This window comes from Bombus terrestris, chromosome 2, assembly GCF_910591885.1.
Source record: "Bombus terrestris chromosome 2, iyBomTerr1.2, whole genome shotgun sequence".
Lineage (NCBI taxonomy): Eukaryota > Metazoa > Arthropoda > Insecta > Hymenoptera > Apidae > Bombus > Bombus terrestris.
The window spans coordinates 2,474,493-2,497,181 of record NC_063270.1 but is presented as its reverse complement, the minus strand read 5'-3'; the positions used below and the strand labels follow the sequence as shown (position 1 = coordinate 2,497,181).

Sequence of the window (22,689 nt, the reverse complement as noted above, 5' to 3'; positions counted from 1 at the left end):
ATAACAACCTTGAAAAAATTCGAAACAAATCAACCTTGTTTGATTTTACGAAATAAAACAGGAATTTTACGTGTGTTGATAAGTTACAGAAGTATACGAATTCGTTAATAATATAAAAGGAATTATGATATTATATAAGAGAAAGTTGTACAAACATAGCAAATAGAAAGATAAAGACATTAAATATTATAGTTAAAATAATCTTTAAACAGAAATTCAATGGTGTTTTTTATCGCTTAACCATTTTATTAAAAATAAAAACGAACTTTGTTCCAATTTAACGACACGCGACAGATTTCTAAACGATCGTCGTTAAGGAAAGTTCTTTTGCCATAAAAGAGGGGTAAGGGGCGAGATAAACACGCTACCATCGAGGGTAGCCTTGTACGTTAAGGGTGAGTGTTTCAATGAGAAGGGATAGATCCCTTCTAACTATATCTATAAGATTCGTGACGCGAATATCTGTACGCCCCTAGCGGAAGATTAATCAAAAGATAATTTTTGTTAATACTGGAAGAGTCTGGCACCACGTGTGAATTATGTTCCTGGATTATTTAATCCCATAGCCAAAAAAAGAAAAAAAAATATGAATCGGCGCTTATTTTCGAATAAAAAAAGAGCTCAATTTCGAAGGAAAGAAAACGTGCTACGCGACTGTGTTATGCCAGCGATTCGGAGGATGTTTTACGACACGGCTCGTAAAAAAGAAAGTTTTCATCGCTTGCAAATTGAAAGAAGAATGACTGAAACGATTGAACCGCGACGAGAATTAATTTTTTTAGAGTTTGAGAAAAATTATGTCATAAAACGATAATGAACCTTGACACCGAAATTTTATAAGACTATTCACAAAGCTAATTAATAGTGCTTTATCTAGAAAGAGGCACTTGATTTTTTTTCGATTATAGCGAAAGATTTTATATTTCCTTCTTTTACATCCAACGTCTGTTTTATTTTATATGCATATGTACGTCTGTTAAAATCAAATTTCACGTACACGTTATCTAAATTCATGACGTAACAAAAGCTTCCGTCCCTCGTCTAATCATGACTGAAATTCAACACGTAGCTCGTTGTTCCCCTGTTCCGCTGGAAGACCAAAGAATCGTCGAATTTTGTGATTTTCACTCGTGGCACGAAGTCCGACGTCCGCCAGACTCGTAACGAGAGGGCAATCTCTTTCAAGTAGAAGACCATCGAACTGTCCGTCGCCGAAAAGATCGCGCGCCGTAAAAAGAGGGGGATGGGAGCAACGGTCTCTAACTTTCTAACCGAATTGTTAACTCGGCAGCAAGCAGCATCGTACTGACAGACAGAAGCAAACTTATCGGTTAACTCGACGGCAAGAGAGAAAGAAAAAAGAGAAGAGGCAATGGGAGAAGGGAACCGAGGGAACGGAAGCAAGAGATAAGGGAGAGTAAAAGAAAAAGAGTAGAGCAGAGAGAAAGAAAAAATACAGAAGGTGGAGGAAACCCGACGAGAAGTCTGATTTAGTAAACACGATTTGAATATCTGATTGCAGCCATGTACCTTTAAAGCTTGTATCTGTCTCTACGGTATTCCGCGGCTACTTGGTGTAACTTGCCTTAATCCCAAGCTTTTCCCTGCTTTTTCTCGTTCGTTCGTTCAATCTTTCGCTGGTCTGTTTTCGATCGTCCGATCGACTCTTACTATCGTGAAAAATGCGTGGAACGAGAAGAGGCGGTATGTTCAATGGTTCGTACACCGTGCTTGGGAACTCGAAATTATTTAAATTTTATAACGCAATAGCGAAGTTTATAATCCTGCCTTGTGCCGTACTCGTATTTCCATAAGAATTTAATAACACCGCAACGCAACGCCAATTAATATACTTTTTTGCCCTCTTAGAAACGGCTATTGCACCGAGGCGGCAACCTTCAAAGGAAAGTCTCGTTCCATGGTCCTTCTCCCTCTGTTTTCCATCATCAACGGCAGGTTTCCACTACCTTTGCCCGAAAACCCCGTCCCAACTGTTACGACGTAATAAGAATTATATCCTCAGGCCGGTATAATATCTCGCGATCTGTACTTCGACTTTCACGGATTGGAAGAAACGTTAAATTGTGTCGACTGGCTCGGCGTCGCCACAGAGGAACGACAACGACAACGACGACGACGACGACGACGACGACGAAGGCGGCTGCGGGATTCGAGACAAAAGAGGCGGACTGGAGATGGCGTGTAATTAATAAATCCACCGGCATCAATGGTTTTCTTGTAAGCGGCTTTCGAGACGCGAATTATAAACGTCACGCCCCGTTCTTGTAATTGCTTTAACCGTGTGCCCTTTGTCCCGATAAATTTCATTTCGTCGTCCTAATGTTTGTCAACCGTTATACTTTACCTCCGTCGCGCCGTCGTTACTGCTACCGTTACTTTTTGTTTCATCATGATCCCTCGTAATTTAATTCCCGCTACGTAGTAGCTTTTTATAAATTAAAAACGTACCGCTGACGGTTTCCAATTGGTCAAAAAAATTAATCCCCGCTTTTACCGATAGGTATTTTTATATGAAAAAATATCGTTTCTCGACCACGTCACCATAGATAGTGCAACTTTCTCGAATAAATTTCAAAATTAGAATCAGTCGAATTTCTCAGATTTTAATTAAGGACAAAGATACGCGACGCGTTTCCCTTAATTTCTCTCTAAACACCAACTCGATCTTTAAAATATTAAAAGCTTGCTGTAAAATAACAAAATTTTGGGCGAGAAACAAATAACGTGTTTAATGTTTGCGCTTTCGGCAACACCCTCGAAGCTCATCGATTCATAAAACGAACTCGATAGGCGGGCGGTTCGTGTTTGCGCGGCATCTACATATTTTAATTGGTCAGCCTGTATAGAGCCATGTAATCGGAACCCTCAAAGAGACTTCATGAAATTTCAATGTAACGACATTAAATACATGGGTACGATTCAAAGGACTCGAACTGCAAACATCGGCCGGATCCGGATGGAACTGTAAATAATATTCGAGCACCCGGGGACACAAGTTTTCTCTCTCGTTTAAACATAACTCTTCAAGAAAGTGAATGACGACCGGAGAACACTTGCGTGCTTTCACAGAGCCAATAAATTGCTGCACCACTCGGAGACTGGGTTCGAAGATTCCCCACAGACCTTTTGCTCAATTCGACTCATCTTGTGGCGAACTAACGGGACCAGACTTCGTTCTACGAGGAGAGGGATTAGAACCAGAGATTTTTAAATGAAATAGAGTGTCGACTAACCATAGATCGTTAAAGCTCTTAAAAAAAAGAAGTAAAAGGAAAATCGAGAGAGACTGATAATTTATAATAGCATGCGTACTTTTTAATTCGAATTTTTTTTTTATGGCGAATAAACTACTTAATTGGAATTGCTAACAATGAACGTCGTTTGTTGTTAACACGCAGTTTTCGGATGACGTAAACAGTCGAAAATATACAGAGTAAACATTGCATAGAATGAATAATAGAGAAACGAATATAAGAAAATACAAAGGAAGAAAGCGAGGAAGTTGGGCGCGAAGACTGGAGGAATTATAATTTTACGAGTGATTACCTCTGTGAAAATATTCAGCAGTTTTGTTAACAGACTTCACTGAGGTTTCTGGAAATTTATTTTAAATTGGATGTACTTTGTGAACGAAGAAACTGTAATGCTGCCGTCATGATGTTTCATATCGTCGCAATTTCGTGATACAATCTTTTACGCTGTTATTGGACCACGATGGCAGTGTTTAATTATTTGCCGACTGTTATCATTGAAATTTTACTTTGACGACGGGTAAGGATGAGAAATAAATTTTTATTTCAACCGGAACGTAATTTTAAGGAGAATATTATTCCATAAATCTTTGTAAAATTATGAAATACCTCTATAAATAAAGCATAAATAATCGCGCGCAGAAACTTTTATCGTTATCCTGAATCTTCGAATGGAATGCTAAATCAGCTATTATTTTCGTCCGTCTATCATGATAAAAGCTAATCGAACAATTCGAAGTTATCTACGAAAGCAGCCAAGGTACGTTCGGATCAAGTTTCTCGCAAATACACACGGTTAGTTCCAAGTCAAACAAGAACGCGTAACGTCAAAGTGAAACAAAGAAACGAATCCAGCCCAAACTGAAAAGCCTCCGGAAGAAAAACAAAGAAGGACGTAGAGACAGCAACTGGAGACTAAAAGAACTTCAAAGATTCTGAGGTACCCGGCAGTCAGTTGAGCCGGGGGTATCCCCAAAGAAGGAGAAACTGGAAGCTTTCTAGCCGCACGTACGCAATCGGAGTGTGGCGGGCAAAGCAACGACAAACAAAAAAAAACATATACACACACAAGAAGAAAGACTAAAACGATAGGAAGGAAAACGGATAAAACGAAGGAGAGACTGCTGGTCAACAGAGGCGCAAGGGTGGAAGACTGTACGCAGAAGTAAGCGAACGGGAAAGAGGAAACGAGAGGATGAGAAAGCCCCCAAGTATTTCGCCAACTTGGTAAGCCGAGTTGAGATCGTCCGCGCGAGGATTTCTTCTCGAGAGCTACACACACTTCTTCTTCTCCACCCTTCTGCGATTCTTCTCTTTTTTCTTTCTTTTTCTCGATCATGTAGCTTTGTCACGCCATGGATGCAAGTATTTCGCAAACAGATTAAAGACACCGAGACTGGTCGACGACAGTCACTGTAAACAACGTATTCAAGATTCACGGAACCAGGGACGAGAAGCGGAAGATAACGAGAGAGAAAGAGAGGAAAGTGGATCGACTTGGGCGATAGCGGCGAAAACGACGTTATTTCGAGTGTGCCGTTATTTTGAATCCGATTCAACAACGCTCGCCGAAATGCGGAGAGGTGGTCGTGCTTCTACAGCGAGATCCGCTGATGTTTACGGCTACGGAATCGGGAAACTCGAATGGGAAACAGATATGGGCTGCCGTCGAGTTTCCTCCGTTCGAGTCCCGTCGAATGGTAATGGAAAATCATTTCGCCACTCGAAGACGAACGGGTCTTAGGATACGCGCACTTTCCACGATTTACAAGCATTGCCGTTTGATTCTTCCTGTGACTTTTAGCTCTGTACTCGATCGATGCGTTTACTTGGCTAAAGTATTTCGGAGTTTAAAGTGTAGAACTGGATAACAGGGTTTACGAGGAGAATGAGATGCTCGGTAAACGAAAATATGAAATTTTATCGATTTAGAGGCGTCGACGCGTTCTACTTTGAAATTCACGAAGTGGTATAAATTGTCAGTATTGTGCGATGCGTGAAAACTATTTTATGGATTGTGATTGAACATTTTTATGGGTGATGGAAAAGTAAGAAGATGATTATAAGATATAAGTTTAAATTTTGACGAGAATGAAATAGGAGAGCAACGAGAGAAAGAACACAATAAACACGACGAGGATAAAACGACCGCTCTAAAGTTACTAAGCCTAAACGAGTAATAAAGTTGGCGATATTGGTGCCCGATTTCTACCAAAGAGCAGCCGCAACATATCAGGGTCCATCACGTATCCTAACCGGGTTGCACGCGGCGCGGCACGATATAAACTCTGTAAATCCGGTCCGGAAACGACACGCCTCGCTCTGGGAAAGTATCGCCTCCTCGCTCCTCCGAAAATTGTCTGCATTACGAAGTCCGCGCGTATCCACTCCGGGACTTTATAAGATACGAGATTAAGAGGTTCCACCAACCAGAGGCTTCCTTCCCCATTGTCTGCGTGTCCCCGTTCCCGGTCCTCGTTCACCGACGTTTCCCCGTCCTGGAATACAAGCAGCGGGTGGAATGGGCACTCATTCCAGACCCAAGGGAGAACAGAGACGCGGAATAAGAAGAAAAGGTGAAAGAACGTCCGATGACTGAACCATGATCAAAGATAATTTCCGATCAAAGATTAAGGATTACTCCCATGGGCCACATGGTCCGTCTAGGAATCAAAGTCCGACGAAATATAAAATGCATGAAGCGAGAATCCCCGAAGGGTCCTCGCTACGAGAATCCCACTAGCGTATATACCCTCTACCGTCTGCAAACCTCCCTCCTCCCGACTCGGTCGTTCCACCCCCAATGAGAGGGATTGCGTTCGCTGTAAACGCATGTACAGACACGCGAGACGGCTGTTGTACATTTCATGCCAATAACGCAGGGCCGTTGCTGAAGATTCCAATGTGTATCTCATTTGATCGACTGCGTTTGTGTCCCTAACTTTTGATCGAGGGTAGGAACGCTTCGCGAAACTGCCATTTTTGTAATATTAATACCGATATATTGTGAGAACGCGTTATTGTCCGAAAAAGTGCGTATAATCCGCGACGAAAATAACTTGAACAATCGTAGAATGCGTTGCTCGTATCGAATAACTGCTACATCGATTGTATGGAACAACATTACATGGGACAATTGTCCCTTTGAGAATTGATATATTACAAACCATGATTGACACACACTGAATAGTTATTATCTTAATAACTTCTATTAGTTTGATGTTATAGAAATAATAAAATTATCATGGCAACATAAATTACGAGAGAATTCGAGAGTTAGATTGACTTGACAAATTTCTGACATAACCTAACACACGCCGAGTATTAAACCCATGAATACAGACTACGTTTCTCCAAAGCGTATACAATACAATATAACTTTAGCTCACAATTACCAAACTGCTAAACTAGTGTATATGCACAAAGTTCTAAAATAAAAAGCGAGCATCATGACCAATAATATTTATAGAAATTCAATAATTGCAGAAATTATTAATTTCTAGAATTCTAGAGTAGAATTATTAATCATACAAATATATATATATATATATATACAGTAGACGACATCCGATTATACAATAAAAAAAAAAGTAATTTCATGACGAGGAATTAGCCCTCGAAGAACCAAGGTAAATCCCATTCAAATCTGCGATGCTGTTAAAGTTTTCCAACAAAAAGTTCAGCTTTAACGTGTAAACAGTCTGAACAAACCTGTTCGTTATATTTAAAGTAGGTACGATATCGAATCCCAAGTTAAAGAATTCCCATTATACCTGAACAAAATTGCGTGGCTTTTGTTTGCTTACCAACTGCTCGCTCAACATTAAAGAAAGACAATTCACGTATAATCAATTAGACGGACTCTTTGATCATCTTGTCTTCGGTTTGTAATTCGCGTTGTAATCAGCACAAACAGAAAAAAAGAATTACGTTATTCAGTCATGAGTTTTCACCCTCTTTTATCTGATCGTTTATCTTCTAACATAAGGTAAAAGCGAGCCGAAACAGAGATATTTCACGATAATCGGATGAGAACAGATGAATATTCAAGAACGTGTACGTGCGCAAAGAGAAAAGTACGATAATCCGTACCACAGCTGGCCCGCATCTCTGTATTTTTAGCATTTTACAATATTTAGAGGCCAAGCGAAAAATCCCAGTCGTCGTTACGTTTCTTTTTCCGATCGTTTCTCGACGAAGAACGGCATTAGATTAATCCAACTTATGGAAACGTAAACGTAATGAGAATGTTGCGATCGAATTCGAATATTGTGTCTCAAATACCACAATAAACGTTCCGCGAACTTCTCGCAATTTTATTTATTTTAACGTAATATTTCACACGTCAGTATAGTTTAATTTAAGTTAACGTAGATACGCAAGAGCAACATTCTTTCTAAATTCAAACTAAGAGAAACAGAAAGAAAATAATAATAATTCTTTCGTCTAAGACGCTTCACATTAAATAGAAACTATCTTTCTGCTCGTGTTTGTATTTCCAAAACCTAAATCGTATTACATAAACGCCGAGAGCAGCTACGAAGGAACCCTACGCGAAACAAACCAGAAAGAAAATCATAACAGTCAGATCATCGGATAGCCCTTCGTCTCTAAACGTTCCTAAGCCCTGAATACGAGTTCCATTCATCGTAAATCCGGCGTAACATCGAAATATTTTCCCTTTGGCCATGCGATGTCCGCGATTATCTATGAGTTAAACCAACTCACGGGTCGTGTCGTGAATGACAAATAAGTGTTCCATATGTATAGAAATCGTTAATATTTTTGCCACGTAGAGCGCATGCGTCGACGAGCCACATTAGATATTGATATTAGATTTAACGCGCTTACAACTGTCGCTGTACCTAATTAGGGGTGTGCTCCCCCAGCGAAACAGATGGCAACCCTCGGGCGATGAGATAATTCCATGGAGAGATTCGTTGGAGGGTGGGAAACGATAGCTACTCGAAGAAACTGTTATAGGCGCAAGATACAAAAAGGAACGGAACGTGAACGAGGACTTAACGAATAAGGATGAAAAGAGAGTGGGCGAGATAAGCAAACTTAAGAATAGATTCCGAAGTAGAGATGTATGCTCATGGTCCAACCCGCGAGCCGACGTTTGTTATCAAACTCCTACAATAATTCATCGAAATTAGATAATGCCGTGCAACGAATAGGGAGAACTCGTATAGACCGAGTCTACCTACTTAAACGTATTAAATGTACGCTGACAAAGCGGCCGAACTGATCCTGGAAACGATTTTACTCGTCGGCCATCGTGAGATCTGATACCAAGACAATGAGAGGTTTTCCATATTATGTATCTGTTCTCGAAACTATCTATTCTCTCGTATTCCGGTTGCTCGATTCTCTCGCTCCGTCCCAGTGATGAAATTGAGCATACAAGAGAATAGTAGCACGGGAATTGAATAATCACCGCATAAAATCCGCATTCGATCGGCGGTCAGCAGGGATGATAATGGTATCTCTACGTTTCGACTTCAAAAACCAACAATATAGTCGGTGAAACAGTCATAAAAACGATTGCATTTGGAAGACGTCAAAGATGCTATTGACGATACGAAATACGTCCGATATATGCGCATTATTTCGCTGAAGTTCTTTCAATTCGCGACCACCGAACAATCATGATATTTGAAGAATGAGCTTTGATATACATTCACCAATAAAAATCAAGTTACGAGATATTTACGAGATCTCCCGAGATATTCATTTTCGATTAGAATAATTTCAGCAGAATCAAATTTGCAAGTACCTACGAAGGAGTAAACGCGTGGAACGAAAGATCATCGGACGAAATCGATCGTTTTGATCCATAGATTAACACAGGTGGAAAACGCGAATGGAAAACAATGTTACTTCCGGTAATTCGTGTCAATCTATACAGATATTCAGGCCAAATTCGACTCGGCGAAGCACACGTCAATGAAATAGTCGCGAAAACAATGTATCGCATATTACTCGATAACGTGTGAATAACGCATGCACGACAAGCAAACACGAAAATTGCTACGCCAGCTTCCGCGTTTCTCTTTGCTGGCGGTTAATAAATCATCGTTCCACGAATACGGAAACGCAACGAGAAAGCGAATCGAGAAGCAAAGCACACGAGAAACAAAATGGAAAACAAACGAGAAAACAAACGATAAAGCAAAACGGACGAAGGACGAAAAGCGAAACAGGAATAAGAGAGCAAGGGAGCGAGGGAAAAGATAGCAAGGGAGGAAAACAGAAGGTGGATTTAAATGACGAACCACCGCACCGTGTCGCTGACGCCCGCTATATTACCACGGAATTTATTCGTGCGCTGGTTCGCGTTCCTATGACCGCAAAAAATGTTAATTGTCGGAAGTTGAACGTAAGTACGTCGCGCGTGCAAGACAATAAAAGCCGCCCACGAACCTACAGGATGAAGAGAAATGGCGTACGCGCGCCCACCTTACTCAAAGAAAGTGTCCGAGGTGTGCTTAGAACGACGTATAAGTATCTAGTACTACAGCTACATTAGGGCCAATTCATTTGCATGCACTTTTACATCGTTCCGCCTTCAAAAAATATTTATCGATCGTGGTTCCGCTGTGACGCGACGCCTCGCTTATGAATTATGCATAGTAATGCGCGAGACCTAGTAGCTCATTCCCGGCCGCAATTTCGCCATTGAAGTGTAATTTCACCGGCCTCGTATTAGAACCGAAACGAGCTTCTTGCGACGCCGAGACTCGCCATAAACGACGGCTATGAGAAAAGGTGTCGTTCACAGGCGACCATGACCATCACTAACATAAGAGAACTATCTACGCGACGAAGAACACAAAGGAGCTTTGCTCGACACGTCCAAGGACAAAGGACTTCAGTCGAGATTGTTTCGCGGTTCGCAAAATGTATTTAACGTGCGAAAGTGGCTGGATCGAATTATCGCCTGTGTAACTCTTTGAATGTTTATACGGCAGACAAACGATTCAGGATGAAGGACCAATATTCCAGAGATCTTGTACTTCTATATCCTGCGAAAACTTAAAAAGGGAAGTTTCGTTACACGCCTAAGACGTAAAATTTTAAAGATCGTCGAAAAGGAAACTAATCTCAACAAGCTCGAGAGAAAGCAGCGAGTAAATCTATCTTACGCGTGCTATTTCGCGCGTCTGAATAATTCTACGAACATGTGGGACGTGTTCCACGTGTCATTAAGAGTCGTTCAAATATTTAAGCTTAGCTCCAAACGTTTTTTCGCGCTGTACTCTCCTGTGCTTAACGTTTGATTGCATATTTACGAGTGGAAGTACATATTTGGTCGCGTGAAGAACAGCGACATTAATACGTGACTGTGTACTTTTATAGCGTCATTCATCATGATGTTCTCCCGCTAAAAATCATACGTGATACAGATACGTAAAACTTCGAATGAATGATTTACGTCGCAGTCGCGCATGAATTCACTCGATGAGTTTATTCTCGCGTGGATGGATCCTAACAGGCAGAAGGATTCTCTCTTTTTTTCGTGAAAATCCGAATCTGTATGGTGTAAACGATTTTGGATTGTAATTTTTCAAAGCCGCTTTTGCGATAGCTTTTTTATTGTTTACGAGGTGTTTGTATGCCATTGCACTACAAATTTTATTTTCTTCCCTTTTTTTCACGGAGAGCCAACTTATTGTATTTTAAAACAGCGATGTGAAAATCACGAAGGTAATTAATAAAGATACGAGGGAGAAGAGCACGATAATTCGTATTTCCTGTATTTTACACATCAATAATTTTAAGATTCAATCATTCGATATTTAACAATTAAGAATAAAAAAATCAACAAAAATAGACTTATCATATTCCCATGCGATAGTCGTAATTCATAAATTTCTGCGAATTCCTTTTATTGAATTTTACATTTTATTATCCTAAACAATTCTGAAAGAATTATTCGAAATAAATGAATTTAACAACCGTTTTTCTTTCGCAACTCTATAGCTTTATCAAACAATCACGGTTTAAATAATTTTCACTCACGCGTTCGCCGAATTCCGGTTCAATTTTTACGGAAAAAAGAAACAGTTGATTAACTGAAACGGCTACTTTGTTTTTATCGCTATCGATTTGGCGCGATATCGCGACATTTATTTCTCGTCGATAAAACGGCTTTGACGCGCGTTATTTGGACATGCTAAATTTCCTAGAACACTTTAGCTGTTGTCGGTTTCCTGATTTAACGTAGCCAAAATGAAATCCGAGATTACGCGCTGATCGGACCATATGCGTTTAAATCGCCGCTCCAACAGGCACGTACAGGATAGCGTACGAAGAGAATAAGAGGGACAGAATATATAGCGAACCGTTCATACGTCGATTCTGATGAAGTTTACGATATAGATCAACACTGATCAACCACCGATCTGTAAAAGCAATAGTAACAGCTAATTTTTTCGTCACTAGCCGAAATAAACGATAATATAATCTAGCCTGACTTACGAAAGCGATTGCATTACGATTTTCAAGTACGACTTTATTCGCTCATGTGAAATCAATGGAAATATATGAAATAAAATTGATGTTATCGACAGTTAGATACTATGTATCGTGCTTTTATAAATTCGAGGTACCAATCGTGAATTATAAATTATGACTGTGTGAACAAAATTTGATAAAGCGTTTAACACTAAACTTACCAGTGTCGGTTAAATTCACCGCTTTCAAACTTCTACACAAATTTAACCATATTTAAAGCTAAACCTGCCGACACTTCGTGTATACCTATTCCTACCGTGTGCGGTCAAAATGATCGATGATTAAAGAAGTAATAGTTTGTATGATTTAATTTAGATAATGGTTAATTTATAATTAAATGTATATAAAATGATAAACTTTCATAAAATTTCGTCAAAATTTACTTTTGTTTAATTTCAATTATAGATTTAAATAAAATCACACTTTTATTTATATAGAGATATCTTATTCAACTTCGCTGCATTTTTTACAAATTATCTTATTATCAAACGTATATTTACCACATACGTATTTCTCGCGTGTTAAACAAATTTTCGTAATTTTGTAACCTTTACAATTTTTTACTTGACATGTTTTTTATAGTAATGAATCTGAACTTGTTGATAGTTTTATTGCATGGGTTTTTCCCGCGATTCTTTATATAAATGTAATGTATGCACCAGGTTTATAACAATTTTGTGAATTTTCTATAAATCAGCCCCTTACTATAGATACCATCGCAAATTCATTGGTTCGTAAACGTTGGATTCTTTTGTTCTTCTTCTCAAATCGTATAAACCTCATAATTTCAGCAGTCATTCCTGCTCATTGTTTTTGAAAAAAATGCAACTCTGCAAATTTTATTCCACAAATACGAAATATCTACATTCTTTGCCTGATATGCACCGCAGGCATATAGCAGAGCAATAAATGCATCTGGTTTTGTTGCATCTAACTCCCTCTTAGTCCCCAATTCTCTAAATGCTTCTTCTTCCGTACATTTTACTATATGATCCCTTATACGATGATCAATGATAAGATAAAATGCCGTCTTTACTTGTCCTTTCATTATATTCCGTTTAGCATATCCCTAAAAATATTGTAAACTGATGTCCTGCCAGGTTTGGGACTTGCATCTATTTCTTTCCAAACTATTCCATCGGGCCCAGTTTCGATACGTTGGTTCCCTACATCAGTCTCACTCTTTGGTGTCAACGATAATTTCTTTCCTTTTTGCCCTGGATGCGAACGCTTATTTATAAATAATATTCAACTCTGATTCGATTGTAAATAGCTTTTCATGTGTTTCCATGCCGTTTTCAGTTGCTTATTCATCGCACACTGAACAGTCTTCTTCTATGTCCGTTATTTTTTTTGTAAAGTCTTGACATTTTTAGAGTAAATATTTATCACAGAATGACACCAAGTGCGGAATACAAAATTATTGTCAAATTTGATATGCTTTACTTTTCCTTTTGCAACAACTTTACACAAAACGCTCTGAGATGCTTTCTGTCTGAGTTTTAGAGATAACAAAGCTAAATGTCGATTGATTGACTAACAAACTGAGATGCATTCTGATCGAAAGGTCGATAGCAAGTAACAATTTGGTCTGTGACTACGATATTTATAAGAAAATATTGACTTCTCCGCCAACGGTTACTCGAGTTGAAGTTAAGAAAAACCCACATTTCCCGTGTTTTATCGCAATGAGCGATAATGCTAAGAAACTTCTAGACTTTCAAGATGTTTGTAACAATGGGCTGTAAAAAATGCTAAATTTTATAGTAGTTAGGATTATTATGGGCCTGAATTGATATGTCTTGACAGCTGGTGGCCATCTTGATCGAGGGATGGATTATGATTTATGACAAAGCTACGGGCGTAACAGTTATGATTTGTTATTATTGATTTTATTTGTCATCTGACTTTAAGACGGCCTTTTCTTTATTATAAGAGTAACTAAAATATTTTATCGGCCGGTCAAATTGACCGCTCGCGGTAGGCAAGGCAGAATACAATTTTTTCTTAGAAAAGAAAAAAATAAACTAAAAGTAAACACTGAAAAATGTATCGTATGCATGTTTCAGAAAAAGTCAGAAATTATAAAGCGATATGATAATATTTAATATTAGAGTATCATAATATTCGAGTGTCATAGAACAAGAATAAAACATTGGATACATATTGAGAAAAAGAAAAGACGAGAGACATGAAAAATTCACTTACCATTGTTAGCTGCAACCGTTGGTCGAGTGTCTAGCAGCAGGAGACACAAGACGACGAAGATAGTGGCCATCCTGGGTACGATATTGAAAGACGTTCCTTTGCTTCCCTTAACAAGCACCAGTATTTTTGGCTGCAACTTGACGAATCCGGTAGCACAAGCACGATCCGCGTAAGATACGCATCCGCAACGAACAGACACACCAACAGAGTCCCCCGTTTCCTTCGGCAGCCCGTACGAACTTTCAAGGTCGTCCTCCCACTCGCGAAATGGTCCACACCGATGTTTGTCCGCGCACGCACGCCCGTTCGGATCTGAAAGCGATTTATCGGTCAGAGCGTCGATCAGCATCCACCGGAAATGTTCTCCAGAAGACCCTTCCGAACGACCTTCCATCGAAACGGATCACAGGTTGAGAACTCGCGATGTTCCAGGGTGGAACCACAGTTCCGGTCGACTCGCGCCTCTTGATTAGGTCAAGCTTTTATAAAAAATCACGTCTCTCCAGCGCATCCTAAGAGCAGTCACACGCGATAGCGAAACGAACAAACACGCGCGCCATCGATTAACTTTGCTCCGATCGAACCCTCCGTCTTCACCACTTCCAAGTTTTACATCCGAAATCAGATACAACTAAAATGTAAATTACAATGTTCACCAACGATTCCGTCCAGTAGAATGAACGCGACGGTGGCCAATCGACCGAGGCGATTCTCGATCAACCAGGATATAAGAACGATCGAAGCACGTTCCCGCGATCGTCAAAGGACAACGACAGTTCCCCGACTGTACGCTCGGGACGCCCGGCGTCGACTGGCGTCCTCGAGTACAGAGGGGACCGCCGGTTCGGGCAGACGTGCACACGCCGACGTCCTGGCATCACGGCGCATATCTCCTCCACCCCCGTAGGAGATCTCTCACCCTTTACCGAAGCAAGCCAATCGCCGCTTAGAAGTCACCGCCCATCGCATCAGGGAGTCGGTACCGCCCCCGAATTAAGATTTTCGACTTTTCTTAGTCCCGACCCGTTTCGACCAAAGCGTCGCCCGTGCCTCCGCGTCTCTTGCTTTTTCTCCCCCTCTCTCTCTCTTTTTCTCTTTCTCTCTCTTACGCCCTTTTTCCAACCACCCCGACTTTCGCGGTACGTTTCACACGCGCACACACCGCGCCGGTTCAACATGCGAACAACGTGCCACCGCACAGCCGGCGGAAAAGGAAACCGCCAAGAACGCGGCTAATTTCAACCTCCTGCGGAAAATGTGCTTTTCCCTGTTTGGTTCGTCTGGAGAGCGGCTGCGACCGTACACTGACAGACCATCCTATTTATAACAGACCAGCCGAGAGACTACAACCAAAGAAAGGACGTCTCCGGACAGTCGAAACGTGAATGCTTACTGACTATTTTGATAAGTGGCGAGACAATATTTTCTTCGAGCGAACTCCGGCAATTTTCACAGGAAATGACACGATACCTCGTAGCCTACAGCGTCACTGGCAGGCGACTGTTGTTACGTTTGCGTTGAATACGGTACTAACCATGGATTCGCATTTCATACAAATAATGGAACGTTCTCTTATTAAATTAACAAAATTGATAAAATAATTGAACAATACTTGACAATGTTTGATGCACCGAAAGAAAAATTTCGGCTTTTATCAAATATTCGAAAGTGTAAGCATTGTTTAAATCGAGAAAGATACAATCCATACCACGATATTATGATCTGTTCGCAAATAAAAGAAATACGAGAAAACGCAAGAGAAAGGCGAAGATAAATATTTACAGTTGATGCGGAATCGCCTAGAATGTGACTGTGGCACCATTAGAGTAATAGTACTCATCCTTTATCAAAAGCAAGTTGCGGATGTACCTACTGTACGCTTATTTCGTATGACGTTTCATTTTCGTGAAAAATCGTCGGCGAGTTTTCTCGCGTGAAATAGAGCGTGGAACTACCGCAAACTTCTGTCATGGATACTTTTAAACTGTGATTTTACATCGTTTATATATTTTGCTGTGAAAATTTACAGGCCTCACCGTTTAGATATCCTTTTCCCCTTTTACAAAAACGTTATACATATTCGATTGTGTTATGGGTTTGTACAAGAAAGAATTATTCTCGAATGTTCTGATCTAATTATTCTACGACCTACTTGCAAGAGTATCTCATAAAAAATTTGGACATTACGTTTTCGAATTTAAATACGACAATTTGACCTGCGAAAATAAAGTTGAAGTTTACTTCAATGAGATGCAATTCGGAACAGAAGATGGTGCTCTCAAAAGACTAGTAGATGCGCGCGATAACCATTAGTTAATTTAGATTGGCTTATCGGTAGATATGGCGGGAGTTATGATTCTGTTTACGAACGATCGAGAGAAATGTGGACCAAGAAAGATCGAGTATCTTCAGACATAGTAAATTCGATAAAACAGTTCAGTTGGATTTTCTTGTCAAAGAAGATTTTATCTATACTCAAGCACCGTATAATTTCTGCTAAGTAGATACTAACATAACCATAAACTTAAAGTGCCAATGATTAACTTATGGGATCATGTAAAACGTAAAGTCGAAACTGTTGAGGTTATTCGGTATATAAAAAGAGAAAAGCGTGTGGATAAAGTGTAAGATACAAAATATATATTTGATTTAATAGTGAAATACAGAAATACAATTTGAGCTGGTCCAGATCCGCACGCTAGCAGTGTTACCTTATAACTGAAAACCCCGAAGCCAACGTCGCCTGTCTACTGTTTATGGTCTGCCTCCCTGCTATTCTTTTGTCTATATGCTGTCGATGGTTTCAGCGCTTGAGAAAGCTAAAAAAGACCAGATGTGGAGTTTTCCTAGAAGTGGTGACCACTTCAACAGAAACTAACAACTATGAAAAAAGTAGTATATAATCAAAAATTTATATTTTCGAAAGCAGATATAGACGTTACGAAGCTGTTAATTATGTGTCAAAAGATTTCAATGCCTTTGCTTAAACTTTTATGTCTAGCTCGTGCGGAAAGCCATCAAAGCGTCTTGTTGGTTCGGCGCAGACAAAATATTTCGTTCCTGTTAGAAAAGTACCAACGAGTAGAACGAATATTTCGAAAAACTTTGCCAAATATTGAAACTCGATGTCGAAGTTTCCGCGTGGAACTGAAGCATATTCGGTTTTTCCATCGCAGTACGTGAACGACATGTACAGCACGAATATGCGGTAAAATGTGAACGCACGTAGCAACAAAATAATATTTTATCAACGTATGTCCGCGTTGGAGCAACGAAAATATAGCGCAGAAATTAACCGGAATCGGTAGGCGGGAAATATGCGCGACCTTTCAAATATTTGAAAAAGCACGACCAGCCGAAGTTTATCCTTTTGCTGGATAGAAACCAAATATTTGCCAAACCAGTTATAAATATATGCCTCGAAGATCTCTATAAATTTGTTTATACGAATATGCAAAACGTTCGAACGAAAATTTGTAATGGATTGGTTTACATCGCATATTAGTGTATGAAAATCTTCTTTATTTTACTTTAATTCTATCGTCGATCATTGTAGAAAAATTGTCTCGATATCATTGACATTTAGAAAACAGCTGTAGCAAGAATTCATATGTTTGGAATATTTTTAACACTTAACATCACTTAGTTTCTCGACTAAATAAATATAATAAAAATATTTTTAGATCACTGCACAAAATATCAACTTCATCATTTTGAACGCACTTGTGTCATCCTTCACCGCGATATCACACGGCGCAAACTTTTCTAAACTAGGGTAAAATTAATGGCACGTATGGATGGACGCATGGTAATAGCGTACATAGATCCATCTGAAGATAATTTAATAGGATCGGTAGGATACACTGCCATGCGAAGACATTACGTTGGCGAAGTACGCGAAAAACTCCCTTAACACCAGAATTAATACTCCAGACACGAATCCAGGGATGTCTACAATTTTGGCAGTAAAGAGAGGTAAAGTCGGATCGGCGTCGGCGTTTGGCAGAAACAGAGACGTAGGCATCGAAGAGTGGAAGCAACTGAAGAAGAACGGATGCAAAAAGGGTAGGTTAGAGGGTGGAGCACGGCTCTTTCATTTCGTTGATGTAAGTTTGAAGGTTCGTAAGTCTGACGGGCAACCCGTTTTAGGCTTGTCCGCAGATAGCCTCCGAGCGAAAGAAAGGTAAACCACCCTCTCAATCTCGGGCAAAGTATTTTCTTCCATTGCCATTGGTAATCTCCGTTCTTCATCCATAGGTTTCTGCGGATTCTGACATCTTCGATTCCGCGTTGTTTCAACGTTTGATCGCATGATTTCGTTGGTATAGCTGCAACCACGTGGTTATCGCGCAAAAGGAATTTTCCCCTACGTCACCCTTTACCGTTCCTTGTGCAACCCCTTCCTATCGACTTCTGATACGAGTTCGCTCCACTTTCGTCATTAAGAGAAACTTCTGCGGTTTCACGGGGACGCGGATGCCAGTAATATCTTTAAGAGAGTTACAACGCTGTGAAATGATAACCGCTGTCACGTCGGCAATAATTTCAACACTGGGTTATCGATGTCATCGTTGCACGATTTATTCGCGCTTAATAGCTGTGACGTTGATCATTCTTCTGATCGCGAGAAGAGGCGACTCTAGATGGCGAGCAATAGGAGATCGTTCGTTTAATATGTCGTAAAACAATAAAATGCTTCGAAGAATTCAATAAAAATATAATTTGTAAAAGTTGACGTAGGACAGCGTTTAAAATGAAATATTGAAATTTGTCGAACGAATCGTTGTAGCAAATGTAGGAGATACAGTAAGACGTCGAGCGTATCGTTACAGGAAGGGAGGGGGAATGGAAACGAAAAGAAGAAAATGATGTGACAATCAGAGAAGAGGTTTTGCCCGGGACACATCTGGTCTCTTATTTTCATTTTCTCCCTCAAATGATTTCCTTCATTCCGTTAACTGAAAAACTCTGCTCGTGACATGTTGGGGGCGCGTCATCGTAGCCCTTGCAATCCGCTCATGCTAAAGAAACCCACGAAAAAGCAATTAAATAAGAACTTTTATGAGGAAAGTTCCAACGGATTAGCCAATCCTTTTTTTTATCTTGGCTTCTTTTCTCTTCGTTAAAATTTACTTTGCAAGTTAACCGCGGCTCACCTTCAACGAATGATAATGACGGAGACTGCTTCCTGTCAGTAAAATTTCCAAGTCGCCAAAACTTTAAATCGGACCTTTCCGCGAATGAAAAAAAGTACCAATTTCGGTTAATAACCAGCCAAGAGGATCGAATCGAATTACCTTCTCGAGAAACATCTGAAACTACCCCATTAATTGCACGGACTAACCTCCGCTTCTTTCCCTTTTTCTCTTATTATTTCAAAGACAATTTGATTCAACGTTATTTCGCTTATATCACGTATCGTTTCCCCGAGACCGACGTTTGAGTTCTGGATCGATCCAATCGTATCGTCTCAGCTCGCAGAAGCATTATCTCCGGCAGAACAGACTAAAGACTTGGACAAACAAAACTACGGCATAAGCGGCAGACAATCCCACTTCCTAGTCCCCGAGACTTTACAGCCAATTAAGACTCAATACAATTGATCAGCGACTATTCAAACGATGAAACAATCGAAATGTAATTGCGTCGTCCCAATCCTTCTGAATAGCAATTCATTTTCAAAAGAATGTGTTACCACCCTCTTTCTTGCTTGTTCCTTCTTCCTAGTCTCTTTGTTCCTCTCCTCTCGGTCTTTTTACCCCCTTACCCACATTTCGCTTCTTTTGTCCGTACGAAATCCTTTTACCGAGTGCACGTACCCCGCCAAAAGTTAAAATTTTTAGCCTTCTACGTGTCAATATACTCTCTTGTCGCACGAAGCCTGTCACATAACTACCAGTTTTATATTTCAAACATATTTTGCTTCTATGATTAACGAGAGTTCTTCGTTCAGTCCCCGACGATCAAGCAAATTGGCTGCAATAAAATCGAAATTACAGTAATACGCGTCATGGGAGCCCGATTCGTTCCTTTCGTGGGGGGTATTACGAGACGTAGGGTGGTCCCCATGGAGAACAGGCGATGGATCGACGTACGCGTCGGGCAGAAAAATGTCCAAGTTCGAATATTTTCGCGCTCACGATTTGAATTCTTAAGTTTGTGAATATCGTTGCTTGAAAGAGGCAATCTTTTATTCGATAAAACTCGTTGTTCGAATAATTTAATTATCTTTTCGTTACGTCGATCTTTTACCCGTGTATCGATTTAACATTCAAAAAGGTGTAGTCTCGAAAGAGAGAAATGTCCAATCAGTCCGCAGAGCGAGCACTTCGCAAATGGCTAATAAACCGATAAAAACGCAGAATTCGCGAACGTGCTTCTAGAGTGTTGACAAGAGTGATACCTATCGGACGATGTCCGTGTCGGACCACGTGGGAACAAGCAAGTCCAAAAACAGAGAGATAGAGCACGACGAGGACCATTCACCGACGAGACCGTTGTTGTTGCGTCCAGGCTACGCAGAGAGGCTCGGTTGCATGCCTACATAAAAAAAAAAAGAGACACGACATCGTCGAAAACACTTTCGGGAAAAAACAGACAGTGCAGAGACAAAAAAGAACAAGGCTGGAAAAAGCTTCTTGTCGAACAATGGAAACGACTCCTGACACAGTAAACAAGAAAATGTAGACTAAGGGCAGAGTATGAAAATCATTATATCGGCTGAAAAATAGGGATAAAGTTGGAATTCAAAAGAAAGAATCCGAGAGTAAGAGGAAAAGATGAGAGAAAATTGGGAAAAGTGGAGAAGATACTAAAGTGAAGGAAAAACAACATATTTTTGTACGTTATAACGAGATCAGGGAGGACACGAGCGTTGATATTTCGGAACAGCTTTTGAGCTGGTAGCTTTTAAAATCTGTCATCGGCTCGTATTAACAGTTACGCATTCCGTACCGGTACGAATCGCGCACGCATTGTTCCCAAATTGCTTTCACATCGCGAAAACAAAAAACGCTACACGTACGGAATACCAACCATACACGTTGTCGCGGATTGTCCTCTTACTTGCATCCCCTCGTACGAGTCGGTTCGAATAGAAATGCAACAATTTGTTTAATAGGAACGAAAATCTTTTTAAACTGCCTATCGCTTAACTCTCAACTACTCGAACATTCGAATTTGTACAAACGACGTAAAACGAAACGCGCTGAAAACTAACCAAGCTCGATCTTATAATCGTACGATTTTTTATTCGATATGTTGTCGATTATAAAAAATTGGATACACAGCCATCGATCGTTTGGGAAGCAGATGAATAGAGAGAAGAAATAGACAAATTATTTATGTTATATGAAATAGACATATTATAAACACTGAAAAATTGAAGTATGTGATAGAATACGATAGCGTTTTTCCTTTCCAGATGTACTTCTATTAACCAATCGACCACCCATGGAAAAGCTACCGAAGCAAAAAACGAATGCTAATAAATGCTTCAACGTTAGCATATGGTGCAAGGATGAAGCGTGGCGGTATAAGTGTTTCTATCACGTAAGTCTGGTGGCAGGATAGCGAGTTCGCTAATAGTGCAACGATTTATGAAGACTTCAGCGTGTTGGGTGGGCGAGTGGGCGTACAGCAACCCTCAAAATTGATTAATGAACAAGCTCGCTGATCGGTTCGATTAAACCAGTGTAAACGAAAGGACGACCGATAAATATCTGCCGATATAAACGTCGACATTGCGTCCTGACTTTTCCATAAATCACCCGTTGACAGGGTATACGTGCCACTAAAACGTGTTAATTCGATGAGTAAGAAATACCGTACTATGGTTAAATGAGAAGTAATCGTAGTAACTGCGATATAGTATACGAAGTTTCTATATTATTGGCGTATGAAATATTTTCTCTTTACTCGACAGGTGTAGGAAAAATATGAAGAAAGATCATCTTTGAAAGGTAGTACTGTGTGTTGAATCAATGGTAGAACTTTGCGTCAAGTTTTCTTCTGTCTCAGAAAGTACGAAGTATTTTACGAAAATAGCAAACAAGTATCGAAGGATTGAAAATTGTTTCTGGAAATATATCTTCTTTAGCTTCATGGAAATAACTTTGTTGTAAAAGTAAAGAAAATTAACCTTTCTAAAAAAAAGACACGTAAACATTTGATATGTTTTACAAACGCTCGATTTACTTTCTTTATTTCAAATATTTAACGTGCAAATATTGGAACGACACACCAGCCGCGTTCAACGCGTATAAAAGAAACAATTTACTCTGAATAAATATTTAAAAGATTAAAGGAGAAAGCGACAGGTAGCGTCGAAACGAGATTTATATATGGAAAATCAATTTGAACGCGTAACTTCTGACTGGTGTACGTCTGACTTAACGTCGGAAGAAGGAAAAGTTTGTACGCGTGTTCACCCTTACGTGTATACAGACGGCACACATGAAGAAATAGAGAAATAGGGGAAGAAAGAGAACGTGTGAGTATATCGCCGCGCGGAGGCTGTCGCTGACAGTCCTGTCTTCTCAAGCAAATTTCACTTTTTGTCAACGAACGGCCGTTTGATAAGAACGAATATTGGATTCGATTATTACGTCTTCAACCTTCGCAAAAATCTCGTTTCTCGAACTCCCACCACACGGCAGCTTATCGGCACGTTAATATTACGCCAGATCTA

General features: G+C 40.0%; 1 protein-coding gene across 4 annotated transcripts in view; it reads right to left on the bottom strand.

Moving 5' to 3' along the window:
- LOC100651189 (lachesin) overlaps positions 1–14,833 on the bottom strand; it is a 262,370-nt gene extending 247,537 nt beyond the window's left edge. For 3 of the 4 annotated variants that reach the window (XM_012314564.3, XM_048409621.1, XM_048409623.1), the window contains exon 1: positions 14,001–14,833. In XM_012314564.3, coding sequence (XP_012169954.1) covers positions 14,001–14,394 — 394 coding nt within the window. In that variant the 5' untranslated portion in view covers positions 14,395–14,833. The remainder of the gene's footprint in view (positions 1–14,000) is intronic. The other variant, XM_003393511.4, reaches the window with a different exon arrangement.
- Between the last annotated feature and the right edge of the window lie 7,856 nt (positions 14,834–22,689).